Source organism: Leopardus geoffroyi, chromosome B3 (genome assembly GCF_018350155.1).
Source record: "Leopardus geoffroyi isolate Oge1 chromosome B3, O.geoffroyi_Oge1_pat1.0, whole genome shotgun sequence".
NCBI classification, from domain to species: domain Eukaryota; kingdom Metazoa; phylum Chordata; class Mammalia; order Carnivora; family Felidae; genus Leopardus; species Leopardus geoffroyi.
Window position 1 is genome coordinate 125,806,465 of NC_059337.1, and position 15,498 is coordinate 125,821,962.

Consider the following 15,498-nt stretch of genomic DNA (forward strand, 5'->3'; position numbering starts at 1 on the left):
AAAGCTACCTGTGCAGGACAGAATGCTTTGTTTCCTGGCGGATGATCTGGGAAAGCAGTAGGACTTGTTCTGGTGCCTTCTAGGATTAAGAAAAGCTTTTGGGGTCAGGGTGAAAAGGGTCCCCGAAGAGTGCGGGTGGGGGGCCAGGGGCGTGGGGAGGGGATGACTGTACATGCACACAGCTGGGCTAGGCCCACCACTTCGGGCCACGTTGGACTCCAGTGGCAGCTTGTTAGTCTTTTGGTGACTGGGACTGGGACAAGCCCTCTGTGACTACAGCCTCAGATGCCAGCAAAGCCAGGGGTACAGACCTACAGACCCATGCTGCCTGTGGTCTGACTGTCCTGCCTGCTGCAAGTTAGGGATACAGGGTCACTGCCGGTAGAAGTAAGCATGCAGAGGTTCAGGCCTCCTTTACTGTAAACAGAGGTGTGAGAATTATGGAAAATAACCTGTAAAAGGCACTTTCCCAAGGCTCTCTGAAGACCAAGATAGAGGAGCTCAGGAAAGGGATGATTACTAATAGATCATCAATTCGGTGGTTTCGTGGAGGGCACACTGGATGGGGACAGGAGGAGCTGGTCCCAGGGAACACCAGCAATGCTAAGAACCTGCTGTCTGACTTAATTCAGATTCCGTGTGTCTTGAGTTGCCAGAAAAGGGTGTTATCAATTTCCTGAACAGATCCAGAAATATACCATTGGTCAGGAGTAGTATTAGAAGCCCTTTCCCGGGGTGGGGGTAGGGGGTTGCTACTAAAAATACATAACCATGAATAACAAAAGCAGGGATGAGGGGGTAGCTTAACTGAGAAACATTCCCAAATATCCTTATGCTGTCCTGGATTTCAAAAATCTTTCACAAAGGTTCCAGTAATCAGGAAATACATTTGTAATATATAAGCTTCATTAACTTGGCCTTGAGCCTACTGAACACTCACCTGCTGGGAAAGCATTAAAGAACGTGTTTGCTGAAGACCTATATTTACCCGTGTCCTGCATCCATTCCCCCCTTTCTTCTGGTAACAATCTTTTTCCCCTCCCTCTGCTTTGGGAGATAATCTTCCCCAGCACTGCATGTCATTTTGGAGGTCATGTCAGTCAAAATGCGCTGTCTTCCCCTTGACTCGACAGAAAACGGCTTGTGATGATTTATGCCAATAGTTGCGGACTGAGGAGGCATCTCACAGCTCTGCTTTCAAGAGCCATCCTTTCTATGCCTGCTCATTCAACCCTTCCAGCCTTTCCTTCAGCGCTCTGAGCTATCCTCCAACAATCTTTTGTTTCGTTTTGTTTTTGCTGCTTATAACCAAAACTCCTCACACAGTACTTTTAAATATTTGAGAGAAAGAACTTTGAAGCAAATGAGATAGAGGTGTACACATTGAGAAAACTGAAAATCTCTCTTCCCTTAGAGGAAGTTACTTCACATTTGTGTCTATTTGGTGTCCTCTACTAAGAGGCAGCTGTGGTATTGAGAAAAGACCCCTGGATGTGGCTTTGTGACTTCAGATAAGTCATGTCACTCTCGGTCCTTAATTTTCTCATCTGTAGAATGAAGAGGTTTGACTCAAGTTATTCCCAAGGCCCCTTCCAGCTTGAAAACTCAGTAATCCCATAATGAAGTTATCTGAATCCATAGGTAACCAACTGAAGAGCTAAGCATTCTGATAAACATAAACCTGAGGCCTTGTCTTTTCTGATGTCAAGTCTCCAGCAGGTTAAACAGTGATTTGCTTCCTACCACCTCAGTTCTCTTCTCAGGGTCTTCTGTGCCAAAGGACAGTTCAGGGCTTCTCCTCTCCTCCATCAGTTCAGGCGGGCCCCATGGCTGAGGTGGAGATCACCGTGCTATCACTAGGAGAATACAGTGCTGACCGGGAGAAACGAATATGCAAGCACAGAGAGGAAGACTTTGTTTTTAAAAATCCTGTCAGTTTAGAAATGGCAGGGGGGCGGGGGATGGCCAACCCAGCCTCAAACACAGAGGTCCAATTGTCTTTTCATTTTGCACCGCTACACCCAGTGTCTGACACAGAATGCCCCGGTGTGTTCCACCCCCCTGGACTGCTTGGGGAGGTGACCAGATCATACTGCCTCTTGCCATCACATCACGATACATTTTGGGTATGATGACAGGACCAGTCCACCCTCAGAACAGGAAATGAAGACTCTATAAACACACCACTAGGATTTAATAGTAGAATGGAAGAATATCTGCATAAGAGAAGGACATTTCCATCAAGAGTTTTTCTAAACTTTACTCCTTTTGCTCGGCTCGGATATCTATTTGTTAACAGATGGGCACAGTTTATTATAAACAAGAAGAGAAGTGCTTTAAAGGATCACAGGATCATGAGCTTACTGCCTGTCATTGGAGTCACTCGGACTTCCTCTAAGAAATAGGGCTATTAGAACTAGTTGGATCACTCCCTAGTTTTGTCATTTCGTTAAATTCACTGGACCCCTGAGGAAAGTCATTGCCTTCTGTGCTCACTCAAGCACAAAAGCACCCCTGATAGCCGTGAGCAAGCCAGCTAGGGCTGGTTAGCTTGCTTTCTTTGTGTAATTCAAACATACCTTCCTTTATTGATTTGGTTTTTTTGTCTGACAGAATTTCAGCCCTATTGGACCTTCTGGTCCTGGCTGGATCTTCAGTCTCATCAGAGGCCATTTCTCCCCTTCCTGCATCCTCAAATCCCAACTCCAAGTTGGAGATGTTATGACTGACAGGTCTTGCACATGGTGACTCGAATCTTAAATCTAACTGAGAAAGATACCTCTTCAGAACCCAGAAGCCTGCTAGGATCTGGAAACAGCTTCCAGCACCACATATAATACTTATATGCGTCAGAAAAGAATACAAACTCATAAGCTGCCCTGGAAACGTGCTTAGCGGCTCAACCCGCTAATAATGCAGAGTTCTCTGGAAGAAGCGTGATAACAAAGGGGTGAGAACATGTTGTGAACTGGGTCATTCCCGTTTGTTCCTTACTCCGCACAAGTATTTTTGATTTTCTGGTCCCATTCCTCCATTACCATTTGTCACCCAACAGAAACCAGCATTTCATAGGGGAACAGAGTGTGGAACTTGGACCCCTGCTCTTCTGTAACCATGTGGCAGTTTTCACAGAAGAGAAGCCTGTACCTACCCGAGTTTTTGTCAGGCAGTCGGTTTATCCTCCACACAATGGAGTTGAAGGCATGCTCGTACTTGGCAGTTCCCAGAGTTACTCTCATGACAGGCTCAGAGCCAGATACACTAGTTGAACCAAAACTTGCCCCCCGGTTCACTTTAGCTTTTAGAGACTTTTCCCCCAGGACACTTTCCCTGCGGAAGTTTTTCACCCACTCACTGGGCACGGGGTAACGAACCATCACATTCTCACAGGGAACCTGGGTGAGAGGGTCCCGGTTAGAGGAGAAGCCGGTTGACATCCTCAGCCAGCTCTGCACCTCCACCTCTGCCCCATTGATGCTTGCTGCTGTCCTCAGTGTGAAAGGCAAGGTCTTTTCTGCAAATATTGTCCTGAACCGCATTAGCTCAAACCGGCAGGCGTCCAAAGGGTTGAACAGAATAACCCGGGAGTTGTTGAATACATCCTCATCCACGCACCCATGAAAATGGCACTGATGGAGCTTGATCCACTTTGTGGTGGTGGTCGGCATGATGTCCTGCCGGGAAACTATTTCGTTCCCTTTGACAAGGACATCGTTGAGGCCCAAGCGGCACTCTGCAAGCCCAGAGAGGAAACTCAGAATGTGGATCCGTGTCAGGACATGGTGCTGGAGAATCTGGTTGTCTCCCTTGCTCACAATGCCAGAGAACTCATCCCTGACATCCACAGTAATCTCCTCTTCAAGGTAGTTCAAGCCCACTGTGCTTAAGTCCATTGACAACACTGGCAGATTCATGAGCCGGTCCTGAACGGCTCGGATGAAACTGAGGAAGTCATCGTAATTGGTGGTGCCCAGCTTGATCACTTGTTCCCTCTCTGCTGTGTGGGCCACAGCAGGTTTGGGCTGGTATTTCTTCTTCTCCTTGTAGGTGACACGGTCTATTCGCAAGCTGTGGATCCTGCCATTCTCGTCATAGTTTTGGAGCCGGGGTTCCGAAATTTCATGGCAGATCTCCAGCTTGAACTCACGGAATGGTTTTTCTAGGCCCTGCTCATAATACAGCTGCAAGTAACCACTGTCTGTCAGTTTGATGTAGATGGGTCCCCAGTGCCTAGATGACATGATGTTTTTCTTCTCAGGGATCCTTAGCATCATTGGCCACCCATCCCTGGGCTGGGACAGCCCTGAACCAGGTGGGTGGTCATCTAGTTCAATCCAGGCTTTCGGGTCATCATCTGGTAGTGTCACACTGCTTAAGTGATCAGGATCATCAATCTGGAGTTGTTTGAGTTTTTCAACGGCATCAGAGTGTGACTGGTTTTTGCTTGAGTCATCAAAACTGATGGCATCTTGGTAGATGACAATGAGAGAATCTCTTTGGCTTTTGCCTGTGGCACTGGAAATGGAATTGTTTTGAGAGCGTCTCTCCTGCTCCTCAAAAAAAGCAATGAAAGGGTTGATGGGGGAAGGCTGTACATCCTGCAGAGTCTCATTCAAGAAAGGATTGGTTGCCCTCCAAGGTGGAGCCTCGGTTATGGAAGGCGGATGGTTTAAGGAGGAAATGTCCAGCTTCTGAACTTTGGAAAAGTTCATCAATGTGCTCTTGGGACGTTCCCTCTTCTTAAATGACCCAGCTGAGTGATAAGGTACATCTGGGATCACAGATGCAGTAGGCGGTGGGTTTGGCTTCAGGGGAGAGGTGACTGGTGGCAAAGGGCAGCTGACTTCATTGTCATCAAAAGTGACCCAGCTGGGGAAACGAGCAGAAGTCACTGGAGTTGCAGGGTGTCCATTCGTGGCTGGACTACTGGCCGGCCAGCTGACGGCCTCCATCTCTACCTCTTCATCTTCCTGGAGTGAGGAAGAACTGTCTGCAAGAAAAAGGAGAGCTTATGAGGGCTGCTATTCAGGGCCTCTACAAGTACAGGAAACTGAGGTATGGGAATGAAGGATGAGTAGAATTTTATCTGGAATCTGATAAATTCAAAAGCAGCTCACTACCTGTCTCAAGTGCTAGTCTGGGCACAGAATCTCATAATTTTGTAATAAGCACACCAAAGGGGCCACACATCAAATGCAGTAAGAATACAAATAGGTCTATCAATACAGATGCACTGAAAGGCCCAAGGTCCCTTGCAGTTTAACTCTTATACAGTCTCCCTTTACTTAATAGAAGTTTCTACAATAGATTTTTTTTTTTTACTGTGCTATAAAGTATGCATTCTTAATTCTTAGACATTGAAAACCACCTCCTACATAAAATGATATAAAGCTGATCTCATTAGACAAGACAAGTTATCTGCTCTAAGTGATAATATGATTACAAATAATGTAATTGGGGGGAATTTGCCCAAATGTGATCAATAAATATTAAAAACAAAGTGTTAACATCCTGAATAAGGTCATACAGGTAAATAAGAAGGCTATAAAAACTCCAATAGAAATACAAAGGACACATACAGAAAGCTCAGGAGAGAGAAACTAAAAATGTCTAATAAGCATGTGAAAATGTCCAATCTCACTGGAAATAAGAAAAAAAATGCAGATTAAAAACAATCAGTGAAGATTCTTAAAGTTTTTACTCTTCAATGAAGGTAAGGGTACTATGATATGAACAGTAAATAGACCTTTAATGGGACTCTAAGTTGCTACAAACTCTCTGAAAGTGGTTTGGCCATTTGTATTAAGGCCTTACAAATGTGCATAAATAATAACTTTGTAATTCTTCCCTAAGGAAATAAATCTAAATTGTGAACGAAGTTTTGGGTGAATGTTAAGAAACCGAGGTACACAATAGAATACCCAGCCATTAAAATGTTTACAAGTATGCAATAACATGAGGAAATACTTATAATTTCTTCTATTTTCTCTAAAATACTTTTCCATCTTGGAGTTTATTTATTTTATGCAGATAAAAAAGTATTATTACAAATAAAACTCCACCCTGGCAGGGCCTTCAAGGAAGGGGAGGCAGGACTCGAGTTTCCATAAGGGAAAGATCCAAACCTTTCAGTCAGCATCAAGACCCTGTGTGTCTGCAGGCACTGTGGGAAGGGAGGGGAAAGTGAAGCCTTTAGCAAGGAGTGGATTCTGATGAAGGAGTGGCACGGAAAACAAATCTGTGTCTGGCATCCAGTAGATATTCAGTAAAAGTTTGTTGAGTGACTAAGTGAGAAAAGAGTTTGCACTGGAGCAGTTCTATTTACTCTGTTCCTGGAGAAATGTCGAGGGAGGGGGCCTCTGCCACCACTTTACCCACTGTTTCTATTTCCAATAATGTGGCACAAAAGAGAAATGGATGCTCAGTGGTTGAGTCAAGTAGTTGAGTTTTCTGACCACTTCCCTTAACTGTCACGAATATCATATCCGACCAAACCAAATTAGTAATGCTGCACATAAATGGAAGTAGAATTACATGTGGTGGGATGGCTGCTTGTCATTCATCTTATTTTTTTTTTTTTTTAATTTATTTGGCGAGAGCGTGAGGGAGGGGCAGAGAGAGAGGGGAGAGAGAATCCCAAGCAGGCTCTGCACTGTCAGTGCAAAACCCGATGTGGGGCTCAAACCCATGAACCTGGGTGAGCTCATGACCTGAGCCGAAGTCAGGTGCTTAACTGACAGAGCCACCCAGGTGTCCCTCAAAGCATTTTAAAATTAAAAATGAGACTTCCCTTCAAATTAATCATTAATACACTTTTGTAGATGTGTGCTTTATTTTCTGAAAAAATGAAGGGAAAGGGGTCAAGAAAACCCAGGTTTGTAGGATTTATGTATTATTTTATTTATCATTATTATCATTATCCTTATTACTACTATTACTGCAACAACTACTATTGTTATCATAATGAAGGCTAAAGGGAACAGTGTGGCCCGGAGTAAAATACAATCACTTCCTTGGAACAGTAACTGATCCTCCCTAGACAACTGGGGTTGCATCTCAAAACATCAGTTTCTTATGAAGCCACTCTAAGGAGCTTTTGTAACCGTAGTGCTCCCACCCGAACAGCCTGATACTGACCCAGCCCCTGTGGAGGGATATCCTTTTTGCCTTGGGGTTCATGACCACTCCCTCATTTAAACAAGCCCAAGTCTTTTTCCTCTGGAGGGTGCTTTTCTGCCAAAGCTGTTTATTCTTGCTGCCAAAGGATTCCCTTCTGCTGGGAATCCTGTCCCCAAAATAGCATTTCTCATTTTCCTCTATGAAGCCAAAAAAGAAGGGGGGTGGAAAAAAAAAGAGGCTTTGTCTCCACTTGACACAATTTTCTTACAATAAATTTCTTTTTAAATGAAGCTATTTAAAATCACACAAAGTCCTAGACAGTTTTGAAGCATTAGACTTAGGATACAATTTAAATGAATCTTCTTTAAATCTGGAGGGAAAGTTTTTAATTAAATTAATTTCTAGAGATTCTATATTCTCTTTGATGGCCATTGAAAAGTATTAAAAGACTTTGTTACAAAATATTCTCTCCTTTGACAGTTTCATCTCCCATGATTACAAACTGCTTTAAAAAATCCATTATTTGGCACGGCAGTGGAACATAAGTCAAATTTCTGGAGATTTTTTTCCCTAAAAAATCATTTATTAAATAAAAAATGTCTTAGGGGCACCTGGGTGGCTCAGTCGGCTAAGCATCCTACTCTTGGTTTTGGCTCAGGTCATGATCTCAGGGTTCAAGCCCCGCATCGGGCTCTGTGCTGACAGTGCAGAGCCTGCTTGGGATTCTCTCTCTCTCCCTCTCTCTCTGCCCCTCCCCTGTGTGCTCTCTCTCTCTCTCTCTCTCAAAATTAATAAATTTATAAAAAAGTCTTAATAAAGATACTTTTACAGATGAAAAGCAAAAGTGTCTCTAGCTCACATGAAAATAAAGCATTTCTTGGGGCAAACCCAAGGACTGACAAACACTACTTTGAAAAACTATCCCTTATTAACACTGACTTCTCTATTTGTAAGCTCTTAACTTTCTGTCATTTATCACTGGGATTTTCAATGGTTTTTGCAAAGATTAGGTCATATATTTTCTGAGTCTCTTGTAATTAAAATCTCTTTATTACATTATTTGAGACTTTCACATATAAAAAGTAACTCATCTGTATGTAAAATTTCTGGGGAAACATATATATCATATATGACAAAAACTTGACGTCCTTCATATAATAGTACGGTGTATTCTTAATAAAAACGACACACCCTTACAAAAATAAAGTAAAATAAAATAGGATAAGAACATGGTTTCATAGTCTCATGGTTCATGGTTTGAGCCCCACATCGGGCTCTGTGATGACAGTGTGGAGTCTGCTTGGGATTCTCTCTCTCCCTCTCTCTGCCCTTCCCCATTCACACTGTCTCTCTCTTAAAATAAAGATACTTTGAAAAAAAAAAAAAAAAGGGAGGGGCGCCTGGGTGGCTCAGTTGTTTGGACGTCTGACGTCGGCTCAGGTCATGATCTTGTGGTTCATGGGTTCGAGCCTCATGTCGGGCTCTGTGCTGACAGCTCAGAGGCTGGAGTCTGCTTTGGATTCTGTGTCTCCCTCTCTCTCTCTGTTCCTCCCCTGCTTGCACTCTGTCTCTCTCTCTCTCTCAAAGGTAAATAATATTTTAAAAATGTTTTTAAAAAGGAATAATTCACTAATGAAGAAATATAAATGTGTAATAACTATTTGGAAAAAAAAGAAGTTCAACCTTTTTGTAAAACAATAAATACAATTCTCTCTGTGCCATAGAGACAAAAATTTGGAAAGAATAATAATCATTATTGGTGACACAAGGAAACTTACACTCTGATGAAAGTTAAAAAAAATCTTTCTGGGGGCAATTTGAAAATTTGTACAAAAGTCTCAAAAAATGTGACCCCAAAATTCTACTCATACAACTGTATTGTAAGGAAAGAACAATACAGGCATGCAGAGATACATTTAGTGTAGGTTTATCACAGCAATGTTTGTATCAGAAAAATGGGAAAACAACATAAATGCCCAGCGATGGAGGATGGTTTATATCGAGTATTATGCTCCTAAAATAGAATCCCATGCAGCTATTAAGCAAATGTTATTGACACATGTTTATTCATACAGAAGCTGATTATGACATACATTTTGCATGAACAGTAACAAGAGCCTACAATCTGGAGTCAAACTGCCTTGGTTTCAATTCCCTACCTGTAGCACATTAGCCATGTGACTTTGGGCAAGATTTTAAATTTCTCTGCACCTCAGTCTTCCCATCTATGGCATTAAGAAAATATGAAATCCCGGGGCTCTTGGGTGGCTCAGTTGGTTAAGTGTCTGACTCTTGATTTCAGCTCAGGTCATGGTCTCAAGGTTCGTGGGATCGAGCCCCGTGTCGGGCTCTATGCTGACAGCGTGGAACCTGCTTCAGATTATCTCTCTCCCATCCTCTCTCTGCCTCTCCCCTGCTTCTGCTCTCTTTCTCTCTCAAAATAAATAAATACAACATTAAAAAAATATATTAAATCCTACCTGTCAGGGTTGTTGGGAAAATTTAATATAGATTTTAGAATTGTGCCTGGCAAGTAATAAATGGTAAGTGTTCAGTAGATGTTAGCTGCTATCACTACTCCTACTAGAAGGATACATTTTCATGATATAAAGTATACATATATTAAAAAAGCACTGGAATATAATATTTCAAAATATTTTGATGTGAAAACCAGTGTCTCCTGTGGGGTAAGAGGCGATTTAAAAAATATTAAATCTGTATTCTTTAAGAAAATGCTGTTTGCTTACAAGAGAAATAGTAAAAGGTCAAAACACATCCTTAGCACTCCTGCTAATTAACCTTAGAGAAAGAGAACAGTTTAGCTGTAATCCACGTTGATAAAGCAGCAGTTAGATCTTTCCCATGACACTTATGACTAATGTAGTTGGTACTGAGAACAATGAGGGGAGAGAAAGAAAAAAAAAAAGCCAGCAAATTTCTTCAGTAAGAAACAGGCAAAAACTAATTATGCTCAGAACAGAATTAACTATCATCCAGAATTTCATTTTATTGACTTATTAAAATAAAACCAAAGCCAAAAATCCAGCATAATTTTAATTACTATCTCTTCCACCTGCTACCTCCAAATTACTTTTATTATGAGTTGGGCTGCTGCCAAACCAAAGCCATGTATAAAAATCAGGTTCTTGTCGGCCCACTGGGAGAGCTAGCTAGTACCTACGAGCTTCCTAATGTCTTTACTGATGCCAACAAAAAAGACACGGTGGATTCTTTCAATGCTAGACCACAATCTATTTTAAGTGCCCCAAAGACTCAGTTAAATGATTACAATGGTAGTCAAAGTTACCAAACCGAAGAAAAAGTAAGAACTATGGGGGAAGACTAAGTTTCTATATTTTGAATACAGCACATACTCCGCCCTCTTCTTTCTCCATTTGTTAACCTAATTTGTTCATGCAATGACAAATGCAAAAACTGAGCGCTGTTCATTGAATTTATTTGCAGAGGCAAGAACAAATATTCTTAGATTATTGCCGTTTTCTCTAGATGAGACAGCAGTCACTATCACACAAGAGCATATACTTAAAACTGTATAAGCAGCCTCAGATGCACAGCAGGCCGTTACATATTTGTGGAATGATCTAGAAAGTGGAAAGAGGACCACAGAATTTTCAGGTTTGAAGAGATTTTAGAAATAATAAAACTTGACCTTCATTTTGCTGGGAAGACTGAGGGGCTCAGGAAGTTTAAGTAAAGTACCCAAGGTAACATTTACAAAGTCCTACTTTCAATGTTCACTACCTCTGTTATTTTCTTAATGCTTGTTCTCTAAGCTAAAATCTGGTTAATTTTTCCCACTGCCTTTGAGATGGGCAACAGTTACCTTGACACACAGCTTTTTGGGAGCACTGTTCAGTAGGGGAAAAGAAGTTAACTAAACAAGGATTTACATCCATTTACACAAAGAAGCCTCTGGGCATAAGGTCAGGTGATGTCAGCCCCTGATGTGTGAATGTGTAAGGGTGAGAAAAGAATTCGTCATCTGAACCTTATCAACGGAGCTTCCAACTTGGATAAAGCAAGCTGAGACCTGCTTAGTCATCACAATACACTGATAAAGAGAGCCAGAGGGTTTTTGAGTCTTCATCTGTCCTTAGCATTATCCAGGAGACGGGATGATTTGGCGCCAGTAAAGTTACCTGGTCAGGGATATCCCCAAAGTGAAGAAGCCAATTCAAACTAGTACTTCACCACTAGTTGACAGACTTCCTAGCAGGAGCATTTGACACTACATTCTGGTGTCTATTTGCTAAGAGGACCTATGAAGCAGTACTCAATTGCTCTGCCAACTCCCCCCACCCCTGCTTATCAAGATGAGCTCACCCAACACTCTTCATCTCTGTTTTGCTCAGAAAAGCAACATATATCATCTCTTGCTCAGAAAAGCAAGCATCAGACTTTAAGTTTGATGACTGTCCCAGGAACCTGTGTGTTCCTGGTGAATTTGTTCTCTCTGGTTCTAAACTTTTGTTTCTGTGTTATCACCCCCCACTTCACCGGTACTCAACCTTTGGATCCCTGCTTTTGGCTCCTTTCCTCTAACAACTAAATCTCCACTCAACTGGCTTACTGGTTCCCTGGCTTAATATCAGCTTCTCATGTTGTCTTAGACGAAGACTATTCTTCAACTCTCGTCAGGGCAGAGATCCTACCAAAACACCTTGCTGTTGTCTGAGAGATTCCCTCCAGTTCCCCAGCAGAGGTCATAGGCAGGGAACAGGGATAGATGCCAATATCTATAACAAATTGAAAAATCAACATTCCATTTTATAAATTAATCTCTTAATATTTTACACACTGAGGTATATCAAAGACTTAACTAGTAATAAGGCCTGTTGAGAAGCCAACCTGTGTTTTATTTATTTGTCATTGCCATAGCAAAAAAGCTCCTGTATTTCCTTCCTCAACTATTTGAGCACACCAAAGAGGGGTGAACAAAGGACTTTCTAGAGTCTAAGCCTTTTTGAACGGGCAATGAAGCTCTGCTTAATGGACCATAAAACTCTTCTGTGGTCTCATAAATAGACATTTTCCAAAGAAGACATACAAATGGCCAACAGACATATGAAAAGATGCTCCACATCACTAATCATCAGCGAAATGCAAATCAAAACCACAATGAGTTATTCCCTTATAGCATTCAGAATGGCTAAAATAAAAAAGGCAAGAAATAACAAGCATTGGTGAGGATGTGGAGAAAAAGTAACCCTCACACACTGCTGGTGGGAATGTAAATTGGTACAGCCACTGTGGAAACAGTAAGGAGGTTCCTCCAAAAATTAAAAATAGAACTACCATATGACCCATTAATTCCACTACTAGTATTAACCAAAGAAAATGAAAACACTAATTTGATGAGATATATGCACCCCTATGTTTATTACAGTATTATTTACAATAGCTGAGATCTAGAAGCAACCTAAGTGTCTACAGACAGATGAACAGATAAGGAATATCTCTCTCTCTTTCTCTCTCTCTCTCTCTCTCTCTCTCTCTCTCTCACACACACACACACACTATGCAGCCATAAAAATGATGAGGCTGTGCCAGTTGCAACAACATGGACGGACCCAGAAGGTATTATGATAAGTGAAATAAGTAAACTGAGAAAGACAAATACCATATGATTTCACTCATATGTGCAATCTAAAAAACAATGAATAAACAAAAATAGACCTATAAATACAGAGGACAAACATAGTTGCTAGAGGGAAAGGGGTGCGGGGGGGGGGGGAGGGGCAAAACGAATGATGGGGACTGGGAGATGCAAGCCTCCAGTAATGGAATGAGTAAGTCATGAGAACAAAGAACACAGCATAGGGGATATAGTTAATGGTACTACAGCAGCATTGAATGGTGACAGATAGTTACACTGTGGTGAGCAAAGTAAGGTATAAGAGAAATTGAATCGCTATGTTGCGCATCTGAAACGAATGTAACCTTATGCGTCAACTATGTTCAAATAGAAATTAAAAACAACAACAACAACTCATCTCTGGTGTGATGAGAAGTAGAAAAGGTTCTTTTGGTTTAGGAGCTTAAAAGAAGAGAAGCATCCAGAAGTTACCCTAAGGGAGAACGTAAGGGAATGGCAAGGAAAAAAGAGGGTCTCCATCCTGACTCTAAGTGCAGCATGGTTTGCATACCCAGGAAGTGTCAGAGGTGGGGACCAGGACAAGGACTACCTGCAGGGCCACTGGGACAATGTCCTGAAAGAGTGGCAAGCCTACAGTGCCCATGCCCTTACTGTGACCAGGATAGCTGAGTCATTAGGACCGCCTGTCCCTCTGCCACTGTGGATGTGTCACTCATGCGTGCCCCCATATCCTTACTCACTATGCATCTGGCTACCATGTGAGGCAAGACCCCAGCAACCACCCACGTGAGTCTTAGTGACAGGGGCTGTTACTTCTCCAAGGTTGACCCGGTGAGTTCAACAGGGGGGTTGTGATAAGGGCAAAGGAACAGAGCTGGGGGCTCTCACACAGTATTACAGATGCTTGCTTGGGTGCATGTGTGCTGGGGATGAGGAGCAGAGCGGGCACTCTGACGGAGTCTGTATCAAGCCTTCTTTCCATGTGTTAACTCTGCTAGACTATAATACAGCTTCCAGGAGAAGTTCTAAAGGTCTGTTGGTGGTAGGGGTACCATTAGCCAGTCTAAGATCACCCACAGAAAGGTTAAGGGCAATTGACAATAGCTGAAAAAATCTCTGTAAATCACTCCCTTTTCACCCATATTGCCCAAAGCTCATTGTTTTTCATGTGGACTTTCAGCAATGACAGTAACAAAATAACCAACAGCTCCTGTGTGCAGTAAGCCACTTCTTCTCAATTGAATTTGGAGTTGGTAATTTCATTTCATTTCAGTACTTATCCAGCTCCTGTTTAGTTATCAAGATCGAAGGAGACATTCTTATGTAGACTGAGGGTAGATGAAACTTACAAACCGTAAACATATCAAGTTAAGGTAATTTTTTTTATTTATTTTTTTTAACGTTTTTATTTATTTTTGAGACAGAGAGAGACAGAGCATGAACGGGGGAGGGGCAGAGAGAGAGGGAGACACAGAATCGGAAGCAGGCTCCAGGCTCTGAGCCATCAGCCCAGAGCCTGACGCGGGGCTCGAACTCACGGACCGCGAGATCGTGACCTGGTTGAAGTCGGATGCTTAACCGACTGCGCCACCCAGGCGCCCCAAGTTAAGGTAATTTTTTAGAAAAACAGGAGAGCAACTAATTTCTAGCATGACAATAAATTTATTCTAGCTGGTGGAGCTCTATTTGTATTTCTGAACGTCTCAAATTTTTCAGAAGCCCTCATGAGGTAGATAATCCGCAGGCAAACAGTGAAGTGTTATTTCCAGATGATTTGCACACTTGGTACTTTTCCTGACTTGTTACAGCATTCCCACCATCTGGCATATATACACCAGCATCTCCTGGGTGGACACAAGGATCACAAGGGAAAGGCTTGTTTAAAAGTGGTTTGTACCAGGAGCACCTGGGTGGCTCAGTTGGTTAAGCATCCGACTTCAGCTCAGGTCATGATCTCACCATTTGTGGGTTTGAACCCCATGTAGGGCTCTGTGTTGACAGCTCAGAGCCTGGAGCCTGCTTTAGATTCTGTCTGTCTGTCTGTCTGTCTCTCTCTCTCTCTGCCCCTCCTCCACTCACGCACGCACTCTCTCTCTCTCTCTCTTAAAAATAAGTAAACATTAAAAAAATTAAAAAAATTTTTAAAGTGGTTTGTACTAATGATGGATTGAATTCCTGGCTTCACGCTCGTCTCTACTGCCTGTTTTGTGTCACTGCAGACAGAAAAGGGTAAAGCTTGGGCTCTGGAGTCAGTTCGTCCAGGCTCTGCCATTAGAAAACTATGAGATCTTGGACACGTTACTTAACCCTCTCTAAACTGCAGGATTTCTCAATTCTCAAAGCAAATAATAACAGTACCCACTTAACAGGATTGTGAGGGGAAATGAGATCATTAACGGACACTGCATTTAACTGGGCTTCAGCTCAATAAATGTTAGCTATCACAATAAAAATATGTAAATATTATTAGAATTCTCAAGGAAGCAAAAGGGAGAGGGAAGGAAAAGAGGAGAGAGAATGCCTTTGAAGTTGTATTATCAATCTGATGGAGACTGAAGGGGAGACTGAAGAAGGAAAGGAGGAAGAAAACTGGAATGGAAAGGGGGATGGAGAGAGAAGAATATCTCAGGTTATGATTCTTTGAGTCCAAATCTTTCCACAATCATTGCATAGATAAATCCCCAAAGGCTTGGGAATGCTAAGGGATCTGAGGGTCTGCATTCACAAAGTCATTGTGACTACAAAACAGCAGCACTAGTCTA

At 42.3% G+C, this 15,498-nt stretch overlaps 1 protein-coding gene across 5 annotated transcripts in view; it reads right to left on the bottom strand.

Moving 5' to 3' along the window:
- STON2 (stonin 2) overlaps positions 1 to 15,498 on the bottom strand; it is a 153,010-nt gene that overhangs the window by 11,392 nt on the left and 126,120 nt on the right. For all 5 annotated transcript variants that reach the window (XM_045451769.1, XM_045451768.1, XM_045451770.1 and 2 more), the window contains one exon: positions 3,152 to 4,990. In XM_045451769.1, the coding sequence (XP_045307725.1) occupies positions 3,152 to 4,990 (1,839 nt within the window). The remainder of the gene's footprint in view (positions 1 to 3,151; positions 4,991 to 15,498) is intronic.